General features: G+C 36.6%; 2 protein-coding genes and 1 non-coding gene across 5 annotated transcripts; 1 reads left to right on the top strand and 2 right to left on the bottom strand.

Annotated features, from left to right (window-relative positions):
* Positions 1-539: 539 nt before the first annotated feature.
* Positions 540-11,908, bottom strand: LOC106178117 (Krueppel-like factor 9). The gene is made up of 3 exons (XM_013561173.2): positions 11,045-11,908; positions 8,149-8,238; positions 540-3,005 (listed from the first exon to the last, which is right to left on the bottom strand). Exons 1-3 carry the CDS (start codon positions 11,616-11,618, stop codon positions 2,809-2,811), a joined length of 861 nt encoding a protein of 286 aa, XP_013416627.1. The 5' UTR covers positions 11,619-11,908; the 3' UTR covers positions 540-2,808.
* A 459-nt stretch (positions 11,909-12,367) lies between these two features.
* Trnad-guc (transfer RNA aspartic acid (anticodon GUC)) lies at positions 12,368-12,439 on the top strand. Its single transcript has one exon. It is a non-coding gene; the product is annotated as a tRNA-Asp (tRNA).
* Positions 12,440-13,247: 808 nt separating this feature from the next.
* On the bottom strand, positions 13,248-16,818 carry LOC106178037 (uncharacterized). 3 transcript variants are annotated; one of them, XM_013561037.2, is made up of 4 exons: positions 16,674-16,818; positions 14,756-15,647; positions 14,023-14,289; positions 13,248-13,807 (listed from the first exon to the last, which is right to left on the bottom strand). In XM_013561037.2, exons 2-4 carry the CDS (start codon positions 15,527-15,529, stop codon positions 13,670-13,672), a joined length of 1,179 nt encoding a protein of 392 aa, XP_013416491.1. In that variant the 5' UTR covers positions 15,530-15,647; positions 16,674-16,818; the 3' UTR covers positions 13,248-13,669. The 3 variants fall into 3 exon arrangements, with proteins under 3 accessions (XP_013416491.1, XP_013416489.1, XP_013416490.1); XM_013561035.2 differs by lacking the exon at positions 16,674-16,818 and adding an exon at positions 16,396-16,667; XM_013561036.2 differs by lacking the exon at positions 16,674-16,818 and adding an exon at positions 16,149-16,330.
* Positions 16,819-16,830: the final 12 nt, after the last annotated feature.

Below are 16,830 nucleotides of genomic sequence, written 5' to 3' on the forward strand. Positions count from 1 at the left end.
AAAAAGCAACATTATCCATTCATCAAAACTTAATCCTACCTTTCACTTAACAATCATAAATTAGGAAGTGATAGGGCCTACAAAAAGTTGGCAGTTAGTTTGCTATGCCCATATGGCACGTGCTATACAAAAACGATGAATAACTAAGAGATAAATAACTAGACAAAACAAAAATTGTCTTTGTGTGGGGTTGTGAAAACAAAGTAGGTGAGTCTTGAAAAACCATGCTTCCTTCCATCCATTTACTTTTATCTGGACACGAGCATCCACCAAGTGCCACCCTGAGCTTCAGAGTTAACTTGACACTAACCTTTTCACTGTAGCCTATCTCCATCGTGTCAAGTTACTTGACACGATGGAGATAGGCTACAGTGAAAAGGTTAGTGTCAAGTTAGCTCTGAAGCTCAGGGTGCCAAGTGCGTGCCTTCGTTGTTTAGTGTTAACTGAAAATCGTCTCAAGTACGGAAAAATCAAGGATTTATCATAGAATTCTATAAATCTACTGCAGTTTTGTAAATGACAAAACAATACAAAATAAATATTTTGAACAACCATTCTTTATTCTTAAATATATAAAATAAATACTGTACATTTTACCTTAAACTTGAATCAGTAATAAAATAATGTGGTTTATTCTCATATTTAAAACCACACCAGTCAATTTCTCAACTACACACCATATTGCTTTGATTGTGTTAGAGGAGAGTGCTGCACAACTGTCACATTCACTCGTCTTTAAGTACACTGCTGATTAAAAGATATATATTTATATATATACAGATGAAGGACTATGTACACAGTGGATTCGATAAAGACTTATCTTAAAACAAAGCAGTTCAAAAATTCTAAAAGAAAAGCACTATACAGTCTGTATAGCTATACACATACAGTTATATATGACACAATTAGTACTCCTGTTGAGATAAAACAGAACATACTGATCACAAATAAGATAAATGTGAAGTGTGCAAGTAAATGCTTTTACAAATAATATATTCAATCACAAACTGAATTTACATGTAACCAAAACACTATACTATTTTTTCTTTTGATTTTTTCACAATACTAAAAGCAAAGAAAATGATAATAATGATTCAACATCAAACTGAAATTATGATAAGATTTGTACATATTGCTATGAAACCATGTTGAAATGAAAAATGCAACATGTTCCACAGAAAACTCTATTATATCCAGTACACTTAAGATATACTTTGTACTAAAATAGTACCAAGATACCAAGCTTAAAAAAGCTTGATGAAAAAATGAACTTTCTTTTCAGCTCTGCCTTCCTTTAGAATGAAGTGAAATGCACCAATTGCATGGCTATTCCACGAAGCACACCCTCTTTCTTTTTAGTATAAAACTATATTCAATTCTAAGCACTGCTCAGCAGGCTTCACTCAGTGACATTGACTTTAGATCTCTTCATCAACCTTCATATATAAATATATTCACATTAATTAACTCCAGCAGATTTCATAAGAAAACAGCAAGCACCAGACAGCCCAATGTCTTGCAACAATTATGTTCAGTGCCTATCAATTATAAGGACAGACACTATAACAGCCTTGCCATGCTGACTACACGTGAATGAAACCGAAATGTTGTATTCACTTTCATCAGTGACAATAGTGCAGCTGATATAAGTAAAACAGTGCACCACACTGAAATATTCAGCTGTATTTTATATCTATATTGATGAAAATCATTTCAAAGCCCATCAGCTCTGTTTAGCCTTTAAGTTAAAATGGGATTCGAAATACAGTTCCATAACTGAACGAACACTATCGCACTGGACATATAAGTATAACATGACTGCGACACCTGTGCACCATTATTAAATACTTATATAGTCATTGTACCATTTCCACTATAGGTTTAATAAGTATTGTCAAAGAATCAATATATTTCTTCTGCTTCAAGTGGTAACTACTACCTGAATTTGGCAAATTAGCAGGTGTTTCACCTTCTGCTAATATTTGAGAGCGATTTCATGTCTCTTCAGTCTCAAAAGGGTAGAAAATAGGCAAGCAATCTAACCATAAAGAATAAAATTTAAACATTAAAAAAGTTTTTCTCTTTTAGCCATAACCAAATATCAGTAGAGGAAACAAGTTGCATACAACTTAATGCATATTTCTCATTAATTTATCCTGGATGACAGGCCATCTTGGAAATCCTCTATCAGATCTTACAAAATGCTAAACTTCTACTTATACAAGCAGCTAGCAGTACAAGATAAGATAAACTGCTCATCACCCAACCCCCTCCCCCCCTGAGAAGTGCTCCAGCATATCACCTCACTGCAAGTTTATGGCATCTGAGGTAATCTAGTGCTTTGTACTATTACTTGTAGTAAATGACAATTGTCATCAATACTGAATTGGAAGCTGTTAACTCAGTTGGCCATGCCTTTTGATATATAGATACATAAATATATACACTTATTTTCATCCTCAACACATAGCCTGGTTGGGGTAAGATCCTTTTTAAGTTCTTTAAATGCACAGACTTCATAATCTCAAAAGTACTTGTGGCTTCTTGCATGAAAACATCCCCCCAAATGCATAAATATAAATGCATTATGATAAATATATGTAAACCATTATTTTACTTTAGTGTGTTTGAAGAAAGAATAAGAATTCTAGTTTATAGCAAAATTGCTCAAACTTTTGCTGGGAAAGATGACATGTCTAGAAAATAATAAAACATAACCTGACATGGTTACTGAACCTGATTCTAAAGATAGACAATGAAAATAAAGAGTCAACAGACTGAAATGTGCACATGACAGATGCAGGAGGCCTATGGTCCTACACTTGAAGATTCAGCTGCTGAGAAGTGAGGGAACTCTACAATGGTGGATTCTTTTCTGGGTGGGACTGCTCCGCCCTTCTTCAACATGCTGGGGTCAAATTCTGGATGTCTGCGAGCATGCTTATTTAGGTGATCACTTCTCATGAACCTCTTGTCGCAGATAGGGCACACAAAGTTCTTCTCCCCTGAAAAAATATCAAAATAAATTTGCTTTTCATGAAAATGTTTCACCAATTTAATATCTGTTTTCACTATCATGTTCATGTTTAAACGTGCGATTTTCTACAACTCTGGATGACACAAAGAACATTACAATATCAGATGAGACAAGGTTTTAGGTGTCAAAATGTTTTGATGTTGGCAAAAACCATTACTCCTTGCATTTGGAGTGATAAATATAAAATTTTTGTTGATTCAAAAAAAAAAAAAAAAAAAAAAAAAAAAAAAAAAACCAAATAAAATAAACTGCATTTTATCACTTCATATCAACATGTTTGCAAGTGTTGACATTTTGTACATTGCAAAAGCAGTATAAGTATTTGTCAAGATCAGCATAAAAAGCCAACTCGTTGACTTGAACGCTATTGATTTTGAAGCAATACATGCCAGGCCACTCATTGTGTACAAACAGTGATCAAACAGTTCCCTATCTTTCTGGTTCTTAAATATATATCAACCACAGAAAAGTAAACATGACAAACAAAAACTGCCATTCTGCCTAATGGACCAAATCAAGTACAGTGACATTTCCCCCAAGTTTGCAATATCTCAGTAAATAACCAAAGCAGTGGTGGGGGTGGCAGCGGGCAAGACAACAAGAGGGATTTGAATTATCCCCTTCTGTGACCTAATCATAAATTATGTCTTGTTGAATACTAAGTTAACAATAGGAATAGCATAGGCACTGCTTCAAAGAAACCAAACTCCATGTGACCACTGTGTCCCTGAAATTATTTACTTATCATCTGACTGCTTTCAAAGAAATGTTTATAGTTTGGGGACTTCATATTGATCAAACATTTATCAGTGTGTTTCAAAAGTGATTCCAAATTGTATATATAGGGAATTTTGTGATTATCACAAAAGTGCTTCGTCATTACAGGGTCTTAAACACACAAGCTTTAAACACAAATTGCCTTTGTAGTGTCCTTGTTATCAACTTATGCTGCAAAGCTAAGCTAAAGAAAAAAATCAATAGCCTTGGTAAGAAAAATCTATGTTGATTTACAAAACGGTGATAAGTGTGCCCTGTCTAAGTAAGCAACAGTTGGACTTTTTAGCTCCATGTCAAAAAACCATCAGTACACCTGCCTGGAGCTGGGAACATCTGCCTTCACATAATACAAACTCCACACACTTCTATAGTAATACATATATACATGTAAGCCATTCAGCAAGGCCAATGACACAAGGTAACCCTTATGCATTAATAAATCTTAATTTCCAACAACAGATCAAGGTTGATAAAGAGGAAAGGGATGGGGGAGGGGTAAAAGGTGTACCATCTTTACACCAATATATAATTGCATACATGGCAGTTGTATGTTAATATATTAAGTCCCACTACATACGATGTTCCTTGCAGAGATTTTTAACATTAAATAAATAAAGCATTTCTGTTATGCTTACAAGCTCTGTCCTGATTACACCCCCACATTAATTTCTTTTCAAGAATGTCCTTTACCACTAGTATTTGTATTCTTGTTTTTACAAATCCATTCTGGTTGATTACATATGACAGATATGTCCCCTGCAGTGCAGGCAATATTTTGTGCCCCTATTAAAAATGCAGATGTCATCAACCATGTTACAAATATCACCTAACAAAGACCATTGTTTGCAGTTAATGAAGACCACAACACTGGTCCAACACTGACAAGTGGATTGATGCTGTCATAAACAAACCATTAGTATGTTTACCAGTGTGATCCCCAGACCAAAGGTTTTACAAAGATAACATGAACTTTGTGAAAATTTGTCTTCTAATTTGAGACATTTCAGAAAATGGTAAGCTCCAATTTTCATCCACTGTAAATCCTTATCCAGGTGACACATAAGAACATTACTTTTACTCCCATTTTGAAACTAGGAAACAGTGCAGAACACTAAATATATAGTAAGCTACTGACAGCAATCCCATAATAACAGATGTGCAAGAAACATGCATACAGGTCATTGATAAAATACAGTTATACATCTCTCTGGAATCAATACAGCAACCAACAGGTCTCCAGCTACCCTAGACATTATCTTCTAACAGTAAGAGGTATTTCCACCTGCTCATAGTGTCAGCAGGCCCCCTGCATTATCCCAGCACTCCAGGGTTGCCAGGGCAGACAGGTAATGCCACAGAGGACAAAGAAGCCCACAGCCAGCTTGTAGCTAATCACAATCAGATTACTGCCCTCCACCTGCCGAGAGGCTGTAGGTCATTAACTGGTGCTATCACCTAACACTTCAGCAAGACTACTACAGCAGGAAAGGAATGGACAGCAGCTGTCTGTGTACATGCATACCTAATGAACAGGTGGCCACAACTCAGCAATGATCACCTGGGTTGACAGTACTGTTCACATGGATCAAAACTGTCTTTCTCAAAGCCTGAGCAACATGTTAACATACAGAAAAGAGCCAAGGGTTGGTAGGGGGATTAGGGTGGCATGATACCCACTTCTCTTGAACCTGCAAGCAAGAAAAGCAGAGCAAGGCAAAAAAAGGATTCGTCCTGTGCCTCTCTCTTTCACACACACACACACACACACACACACACACACACACGTGTGGACCCCAACCAAAGTGCTGTATCTATAAATAACAGCATAAAATAAAGCAGATACTCATTCTTAACTTAGCCAATCACCAATCACAGTGCCAAAGTATACACACACACACACACACACACACACACACACACACACACACATATTGATTGTAGTGATTACAAAGGCACAAGACAGGCCCTGGACAACTGTACCATAAAGATGGTCCATGTGAATGAAGTCTGGGTTTACAGTGCAATGCAAACCTTTCCTATGAAGTGGTTACATTGTAGTGGACCTTCACTTCCTCAACACAAAGACAACTACTGAACACAGCTGTTACCTTTATTTAGTATATTAGTACTTTTTATGGCCCTTCTTTAACTTAATTTGGTTTTCCAAATGCAATTTTATTCTTTAAACACCACCTCACATTTACTGAAGTATAGTTGCTTATTCAAATGGACATCTTTTTTTTTTTTTTGCCATGCTTCGGCAGGCAATTTGTTTTTAAAAGTCTACTGTGGAATCAAACAGAAGATGTAATAATTGTTGAAAGACATGGATTATGATCTAATGCACCTGTTGGACAGTGAAGTGTTTACTGAACAATTGGGCATATTGCAAATAATATTTTCTTGTATTTTTGAAAAAGATAAAAAAAGTACAAATATAGGTGGTTACAACCATTGCTGGCAAAACAAACTTCTTGTTCTAGTTAAAAACTGTTTCAACCAGTTGATTACATTATCCAGTATAATGGCTTATTGTCTTTTTTATACTACTTAGAATACCTTTATGTAAACACAGCCAGAGTTACACAAAGTTCAATTTTGATTTAATTTAGAAATAACAGGAGACCCGCTGTTCTACCTCCCTTCCCTTCTGTCTACAGCAGTTAACATTACTCCATCTTGCTATTACACTGTGTTTGCCTATCCCCTGGCATTCACCAATAATCATATTTGAACTGTGATTATATCCAGTAGGAAGATTATTATTATCAGACTCCAGTTCCGACAGATGCTGTGCTTCACATACATGTACAAAGTCTATATTGTAATTACCAAGGGGTATAGGGAAAAATCATTCTTCATTCACTGTGTATTTTTTTCTATCAGTAAACATAAACAGTCAGAGTATTTAAAAAAAACCTTAGAAATAAATGCCACTCCTATTCTATGTCCACAATAGAAGCAAAGTCATACACAAGTTTACAATAGGCCACTGACACGTATGATAGTTGTTTTTCATTAATTAAAGAAATGAGTGGATATTGCAAAATTCCCCCCCCCCCCCAAAAAAAAGAGTAATTAATGTGCCACTACTGCTGTGTGCATGAAATCAATGCAAAGGTCTATGTAAATGGATCAAATTAGAAAAAGCCATGGTGCAAGTTCTATAGCTTTCTCATAATATAAGAGATGTGCAACAGGCAGGGTAAGTTAATTTACCACTACAGCCTTTCACTTATCTTATCTTAGCCTTATGGCAGAAGGGACAACTTTCAGGTATCTGAAACATCTTAAAGGGAATGGTATGCTCAAAATGTTCTGCAGGAAATTTCACCTTTTAGTGCACTATACATTTACTTTGTATCTGGCTGATCTGTTCGTAAACACTTCATTCATTATAGACTTCAGCACAGTTACACACTTATGCGTGTGCACACACACACACACACACACACTAATTCCTCTGAAATTCAAAATTTACACATACTAAGAAAACTTTGAATCTAAACTAAAAAATCTGGAGCTACTCTGAAAAATCACCATTTCACAAAAAGGTGCAACTACCCCGATTAGAAAATTTTCTTCAAAACAAATTACCATCATCTGTGTTGTATTGTACACACTCTGAGTCCAGAAATAATTTCAGTAACACGATAAAAATAAGAAGCTCTCTCTACTTTCATAATCATAACTGAGAGTTAATCAGACAGGGGTTCTATTAAGCATTGTAATGGCCTTAACTAGAAACAGACCGAGTATAACAATGGATGAAACATCCTTATTTTTCCTTCCAACAGCAGATTTAAGTGCTCTGCAAAACATATCTCTTGAATTGAGTTGAATTTTAAAGTAAAAATGATATCAAGCCATCCAACACGAACACAGTAATTTTATAGCTATAACTTAGTACAAGATAACAAGAATCTGCATAACTTTTATAAAAAGAATAACACAATTCTCCCTTTACAAACAACAGAGATACTGAAAGAGTCAGCTAGTTTCTGTTCCCTCCTCCCATATGCAGCTACATAAATAATATCTGGCAACCTGGATCTAGGGACACCTTCCAAAGAAGGTTCCTGTGACCCTAAAGTAAGGTTACTGGAAAGGAGGTCAATGCTATGGTATCAACCAAACACTGCAAATACTGGGCTCACTCTACCTGCTTTGTTTTAGACAAATAGCTATATAATTTCAAATCAAATCAATGCTAAATTGAAAATATAAGCTGCCCCACCCTATCTTTGACATATAAATTATGTAATCAAGTGGGAAAGCATGCCATGCTAGAGTAAGCACAAAGCTGAAATAGACATTGCAAGCTCTTCACTTACCAGTGTGGGTCCTATAATGACGGGCTAGCTCATCAGATCTGGCAAACCGCTTTCCACATTCTGGCCAATTACATGCAAAAGGTCGTTCCCCTAAAAAAAGAAGCAATGCCATAAATCAAAAACAGTCCAATTTCAATGCACATTTCAACCTCCAGATAATACCTTAAAGGTGTACACACATGTACATTATTTCTCATATTAACTATTACTGGCTTTTAATAATTTCTTTCTTAATAACCTGAAAAAGCCAACAGCAGCTAACAATTTGTACATTTTATGTGTCCTTTACTTATACTGAGAATTTACAAGTACTTCTGACCAAAAACTATATGTTAGATTAATGTTGGACTCTATTTATGGCCATAAAAGATAATTTCTGTGACATGACTTTCCTGATATGAGACCAAACAAAAATTATCACTTCTCAATGTCAATGATTGGATAACTAGCTGTCCTCATTTTCACCACTTCATCTAAATATTGGATACATGTCTCTAAGCAGGTGTACCTGGCTACCAAGGAGGTGTTATATGTATAGAAGGAATGTTTTTAAAACCATGACTAAATATCAAATTGTCACCCTTTTTTATCTATTGTATGTAGGAATCATGCTGATTCTGAAATGAAATGACAAATTCATCAAAATGTATCGATTGTGAATACGATAAAGCAGTAAATTATTGTAAATTAAACTGCTTTAATGTAAAAATTACATTGTAAAAATCACAACCTGAAGGATTCCATTCAATTAAGAAAAGTGCCTTAAAGATCCAACAGATATACTTCGCAAGGCCTGTGGAACTATACCAGAATAAATGGTTTAATGACTAATTAATATGACTTTCTAGTAATTGGTGTGGGTTAATAACAGTTTGCACAGTGCACACAACAAACACACAAGAACTAAGTCTAAGCTGTCTCACATATGTTGCACAAGAAAAGCAAAATCAATCAGGACAGCTCTGATACTTTACATCCAGCCTGAAGCCTAATCAACTGAACTAGCCCCATTTTTTCAATTATGCACCTTGGAGGAAGGGTTATTACTCACAAGAGTACTTTCTCCTCATTTCATTTCATTCTCAGCAATTGGTACAGCTGGGGCCTCTTAAACCAATCATTAGCCCACAATTAATTAATCACTCCTGCTGCCACTTACTGAACGCCAGTTTAACTAGAAGTTGACATGCAAAGTGGCAGCTACCATGCTTTGCCATTATCAACCATTATTGATGTTTTCCTGCCTGCACTGCAAGACAGTGTGACACACCCACTTTGAACTATTGTTTGGATATATTCTTGGAATCTGTCTTAAAAATTTTTGCTCCTTGTTGAATTAAAGTCAAAGTACTTTTCAATTCTTGGCTTAAACTAAATTCAAAGCCTTAGAACAATAGTTTAGTGTAGCTGTATTTAACACAGTACTATTCTGTTGTTTTGATAAAGACCACACATGTATAGTTAAGATTTACTGTTGCAAAACTTTTGATTTCAATTTGATTTAAATAAGAAGTAGACATATTCATTCCAGCATACCGCAAACATAACTTTTATCTCAATGCGGTCTCAGTCTACAGTGTTTACATGATCAGCTGATTTCATGATAAACTGGTTGCAGCTCTATAGGTAAAACAGCCTGCTGGTCGGAGACCTTTTAATTTTCTATAAAGTAAACACAGCCTTTTATTTAACTTTCAATACCAACTCCTTTCAAACAGAAATGTTGCCCACAGCCAGTGACAATGGACTTTAGATTATATGCTACACTACAAGGTAGAATATACTGCAGACTGCATTCTCAGATGGCATATTAATATCAACAATCGAACCAGGTTGGATTATTCACCAAGGGACTTGATCAGTGCTTCAAGTTGTACATTATATGCTATACTGGAATTAACAAGAACATATTGCTATTTCTGTGTGACAAATTTACAGAATACCAGAATAATATACCTTTGTCTGCATAACTGTCTTATTCTTACTAAGTTAGCAAATATGACCACAGGATAAAAGTGTGGTCATTCGGCTGCTAGTTAACAGTCATTTAGCGCATCTTTTCCCTACAAACAGCAAATGGTTACAAAAACCAAGGGAATATGAACAATCAGGAGTTTTGTTACCTGTTGCTTTCTTGGTGATTAAGATATTGCACAAGTGTGGACAATGTTATTAAAAGTCTTTAACAGTTGCTACAGTTGAGTAGGAAGGCAACTGATCCCTCCACTGTCCTTCACACCACACAATCATTTTTATTTTTCATGGTTAAGAACCATCATCAGTGTGTAAAAAATCTTAAATAAAAACATGACAGCTTGATTGAAAATGTAACCTTGGTGAGAAATGTACTCCTGTCAACCTACTCACAACCAAAAACAATGACATTTCCCCTGAACATGGTTGCCTTATTTTCAGTGGTGTTGATCAAACAAGACCATAAGCAACTAGGCTGGCTACAACACTTATCAAAGGGCACCAACTTACAAACACACAACATGTAAGACCTTACAATTAAACCTGTTTCATACAACACTATGCATCTCACTAACAGTACTTCATGAAACGATGCGTTAAGTTCATATGGTGTCTAACCAGTTTCAAACACACATTTGCGTAAGATATCCCTTTGACTTTAGCATATATTTTATGTTTATAGTGTTTTAATTTGAGGGTGGGACAGACAGATGTTAGATAACTTCTCTCATGAAAGTATTTCTATTTGCTTGTGCAATATCTTGAAGTGTTGCAGATATCTTGCATGGAAATACAGGTTCCATGCAACTATTTACACCTTCTATATATGATAGACAGACATTAAAACAGTCAAGTATTTAAGTGATGTCATAGTTACACTAAGGCTGTAGTATTTTAATAGAGTTTAAGTAAAACCCCTCACCTGTGTGTGTCCTCAAGTGTGCTTTCAGGTGAGAACTCTTCCCATATGCTTTCTCACACCCCCTGAATGTACATTTATGAAGTCTCTTCCCCTGGTTATGTTGCTGTCCTCTCTTTGCCTTCTTCTTAGGTCTGGAACATGTGCTACTGGAGTCATCTAAATCTGAAACTGGGGACATAGACACCGCTCTCCGCTTGTTACCCTTGTGAACGGATTTGATCATAGATTGGTGGTCATTTGGGATATCAACGAAAAGACCTGTCGGACTTTCTGGTGACATGTCCATTTGGTTCATTTCATCACTTTCATAACCGTGATCCACTGGGCTTGGGGTTGTCTGACGAACTTTATTAAGATCTGCAAGGATCCTCGCCACCATAAACAAAGAGGGGTCACGTTTGTCTCGATCAGCTGTTGCGTGCTCCGAACATGAGGAGGGACGAAACGCTGGCGATGTATCACTGTCCTGAAAGTCACTTTCGTCACTACTGCTTTCTTTGATTGCCAAATTCTTGGCAAGAGAATTCGACATGGCCACTAAGCACTCTGCTGCCACTAAATCCTGCCCCTCCATCTCGCATGGAAGTAAAATCTGCTACTGTAAGCAAACTCAAGTTCAACAAGTCTACACACGCCCTCTTTGTTCCAGACAAAGAGAGTAGTTCAAAGTCAAGTTTTCCTTTTTAATTTTGTTGAACGCGCTTAAAATACGGCGTTATAGACAGATTATAAGCGGATCACATAATACTCACAGTTTCTTGTCTCTTACTTTAACCGAACAATCCTAATATGCCATAGTTACGAGCTTGATTTAATGCATACGTTTTCATGGCGCTGCGCGTGTAAGTATTATGGAGGGCGGAGTTATGCAGAGAGTCTGTGACCTCGTTTCCATTTGATAATTTCATTGGACAGATGTAGAACTTTTATTAATCTAAAAATAGAAGTCAGGGAAACACCCTATAAATTGCCAAATTTATGGTTTTACAAATCACTGACGCAAGGAATATTTTGCTTCGTCATAAAAAACCCTACTTCAATGCTTTCTTGGAACAAAAAACAAAAGAGAATATTTCAACTTATGCTCACTGATAGTATCTCCTTTATGCAAATAACGTCATTAAAAGTAATGCAAGTCACGTCAAATCATAAAGGGCTTAAAGGGCATTGAAATTGAGTTACGAAGACAGAAAAATATATAAAAAACGTATATATATTAAGGGATATAAATTAATAAAGTTTAGATGTGAAAATGATCTTTTTGTTAAAAAGCATCCTGACAAAAGTATAAGTTACTAAAAATAACCATGAGGAATTAGCCAGTCCTCGATAGTATAGTGGTAAGTATCCCCGCCTGTCACGCGGGAGACCGGGGTTCGATTCCCCGTCGGGGAGGCTTTATCTTTTCGTGTTTCTTTTCCGTTTAACTTGCGCGAAATAGGTGTTTCAAAGCAGTTTCAAATGAGACGTTCTTTTCGGAAAAGTATAAACCTTTAAACTTCCTATCAATCGATCCAACTGGAAATTGGCATAGAACCTACTAGTAGACCAAATTTTGATTCAGAACGAACTATTTGGACCGAGCTTGGGCCCGATGCAACAAGTATTAATTTTCAAACTTTACTCCTTCACAGCACCACAAATTGTACAATTTTTTTTGGAAGAGTATGCCCCACACACCAAACCACCCCCTAAACCTCCGTCGAAAGTCACATATTTGTGAAGGGCTACTTGCTTTTCGTAGTATCAGTAAATATTTTTTTAAATATTGATAACTGTGATAATCATCATAATGATAATAACATTTTTATGATAATCATAACTATCAAAAGGATTTTGGGCATCTGCCTCTGTTTCTTTTTTTTATTTTTTTCGTTTCAGCTAAATAACATATTTGTCATTTGCTGTCAATTTTTTTAGTAGTCCTTAGTCTTTGATACATGAGTCACTGCTTGATGCAGGACAAGGTTGGAAGGGCAGAAACGGGTGGACAAATTAAGATAACGTCAGTCAAAATACTCCAAATGAAGGGAGATAGAACCTGATACCCGAAGAAAACAAAATTGAAATAAGGATGCAACATTCTAAGTTGGATCCTAGATTGAAACTAGGATAGAAATAATAACGTTCCCTCTGTAGATTGAAATGAGTTGGTCAGCAGGTGACCTAACTACATGTATTATGAAAGAAATGAAGGCAAGCGAATGCAATCGTCATTTATTATGGCTAATATATGTTGTTGTCCTCTTGCAATAATGTATATATATTGGTTTGACAAACTTAACTGTTATCCCTCAGGGAGGACTTAACGTGAATGTGACTTCTTATGTCTTCACACCAGTCGCAATCACACCCATGGCTATGTGATACCTCACTATACGACAAAACTATATGAAATGAGACACTGTCTTTTGAGCAAAAGCTTATACTTGCACATGAAGGTAGAAAAAAACGTTGTTAGAAAAACATGCTGTGTAATGTATGCTGTATTTCTTGAACTTGTATTATGCATCGGATAGGACCTATCCGTTTGGTTCCTCTTGTTACAAATATTGATCTATATATAGATATATATGTTTTCAGAAGAGGAAAAGCAGGTTTTGATTCACAAGTTCGTTGATTTGGTTATTTTCCGGAAAGCATTGCTTTTGCTGGAGGTTTTGGGCGAATAAATCTACTTAGTCTGCTTCGTGCGTCCATTCCTAACATGGGAGGCAGGCGGCGACCAGAAGATGTTGCAGAGGCACATCGTGATGAGTTTACCTAGAGCGAATCATATTCATCATATTAGAGAAATATAGTCAGACCTACGCGCAGACTTAGTCGATGCCTTATTCAAATATAAAAACGCGTAGAGGACTGAGGATAGTTGTATTTTATGCTAAGCACACACAGTTCCCCCCCCCCCCCCCTCTCTCTCTCTCATTATGTTTAGAAATAGTTAACGTTATTTCTACATGTCAGTTGGGATGACCCACCTGGAATTCATCCTGAGAAGCGTCATATCCCTCACTAACGGCACAAGCTATCGTCCTCTCACGGATCACTTTGAAAGGTGGTACCGTAGCTGGGACTGCTGACTGGAAAAATTGTTGTTGTTGCATCGAAAACCGACCTGCTCTGCCATCCACCCTCACATTTTGTTTGTCAGTAAACATGCGGTTAAAATTGCCCTCTCTATTTGTGAGTTCCATTTTGTAGCGCTGCACCTCTCGTCGGAGCCTTTCTAACTCATCGTGGTATTCCTGCAAGTACAGAATGGCACTTCACGATGAAAGTGAAAATAACCTTGCTAAGATACAAAGATTTTTCGATAGATACACTCTATTCAACACAAAGAATTTAAGAAGAAACATGAGGAGGGAGAAAAATGAAGAAAGCACGTCTTAAAAGAACAGCACAAAAACATTAATCTTGGTGTTGCTAAAAGGGTGCTGACCTCTCTCATCTTCCAAGTATTGAGCATTTAACTTTATTTCGAGATAAACATAAACTAAATCTATACAAATAGCAAATTCAAGAATGATTCTTCCAATTAACCAACCATATAGTCTATGTAAGTGTGTCGATGTATTGAGACTTTGCGAAACGGTCAAATACCATAAAATGTTTAGCAAGACGATATATATATATAATGATTGAATTTTAGTACGATCAGTCGATAATACATGCATTACAGGAATTTCTTATGGCAGTGCCAACTTTCCTTACCATATAATTGAGACTTTTTGTACTTCGTTTAGGATCAAAATCCGTATTGTTTGCAGCACCCTTATTAGCCATCTCACTGAACTTTTTAGCGAGTTCTTTTTTGAGATTTCTGTAATCACTTTCCAATTGTTTATTCCTAATCGTTAGCGCTTCCTTTGATTCTGAAGATTCCTCGAGCAACTCCCGAAGTCGTTCAATTTCTTTTAGAAGCTTTGAGTTAGTTTCTTCTAATTCTGCGACAATATCCTCTGTCTCTCGCTCTTTTTCCTTCATTTTCCTCTCCATATTGCCTACAGTCCTTTTTAAATTTTCTATCTCTCTTTCCTTCAAAATCAGTTCATCCTTTTTAGAATTGAGATCATCGGTGACCCCCTGTCTCAAATTTTCTATGTCTTTTTGAGCATTGATGAGCATGTCTCGTAAACTTTGGCACTCTCGTTTCTCTTCAGATAATTGCTTGTCCTTTTGTTCAATTCTCTTCTGAAGTTCAGTTTCCCGCTGCCGCATTTCAATTTCAAGAAGTGATTTGAATTTTTCGCCTTCAGCGGCTCCTTTTTGTTCCATTTCTTTTACTTTATTTTCTTCTGCCTCTATCCTGCTCTTGGCATCTTTAATAAGAAGGGATATTTCGTGTTCGTATGCATCTTTGAGAGCTTCTATCTCAACTTCCCTCTCGTGATTGCGAGTAAAAAGCATGTGAACCACCTGAGTAAGTTCAGCCACTTTCTTTGACATCCGAAATTCGAAGGTTTTTCTCGCCTTTGCATCCGCCATTTTCTCGGTTACCTTTTTTGTCACCTTTAAAAATAAGTCCTGCCTTGCTTCTGTCTGCGTTTTATCACCTGGATTGCTTGGCAATTGTGTTATCGCCACATTTGTGCCTCATCTTTTTCTGAAATGTCAACAAAATATTAGCATCACCATGGACATCATTACAGACACATAATGAAAAATAAGATGACATAATACCATTTCAAACACAACTGCATGATACAGGGGGTGTTCTGTAAAGAGACGAAGGGGAAACAAAGAGAAAAATCACCCTTCCTATGTAGTTATCTACCTACATCGCGACAACAACCGGGTGCATATAGGCTTTTTCAACTTCAATGTGAAAAAACTATAAGTAATATATGTGCACTGAAAACGTGTTATATAATACATCAGCAATGTTTTGGTTTCCTATGGTAACACTGAGAATGAGAAGACAGCGTTGTGAGATTTATTCAAATTATTACAATATTACATAACTACTTAAATTTTTTTCTGTAGTAATGTGACAACATTTTCAGCGTTGGATGTTAACCCATAGCGAGCAAACATGGCCTCTGCCATTACCTACAGTATCAGCAAATATATGAATATAACAAAGTAGTGAAATGAACAACCCTACTTGTTATCTACTGTATCGCCACATTCTTCGTCCACATCTTGAACGATTTAAGACGTGCATCGTCTAAGTTCACGTCATTTTCCAGACGAAAGTGCGCTACTCTATGAATGCCTCGTTAACTACACACGTACTTTCCTCTCTCCTCCAGTCTTAGACACAAGTACACAGTTCACTCGCTCTCTCGTATCACTTTCAATGTCACCTGACGACACGATGTTTAACGTCGAAACGTTTAAGTCGCACCTACCCTTTAACCTGTAGCGTACAAATCCTAACACTGAAACGTTTGATAACAGGTTAGTTTCGGGCTGCGGTGAGGTGGTGTCGAATACTTCACTCCAATACAACCGGGTCTGAGTCGTCGTCTGGCCCTTAGGCTTCGAAAATTGTAACTTACTTTTCTGGATGATATGTCAACAAGGTTTACAGAACAGAGTAGAGACTGGCGACAAATTAACCTGTTACTGCAAATACAAGTCTAATGGAGGAAGAGTCAAACAGCTAGGTTCAATATTAGACTCTTACCTGGATACAGTGCCAACCTTTATCAGACTCCATACATTTGTATTTTTTGTATAGATTTGTGAACTTAGCTGTATGCAGGTGCTTAAAGAACACAATAGGCGCGTTGCCTTGGTCTCATAGAGGTGTGTTTGCCGAGCCGTTCATTTATCACAACATA

Source organism: Lingula anatina, chromosome 1, assembly GCF_051362555.1.
Source record: "Lingula anatina isolate TDL-2025a chromosome 1, LinAna3.0, whole genome shotgun sequence".
Taxonomy (NCBI): Eukaryota; Metazoa; Brachiopoda; class Lingulata; order Lingulida; family Lingulidae; genus Lingula; species Lingula anatina.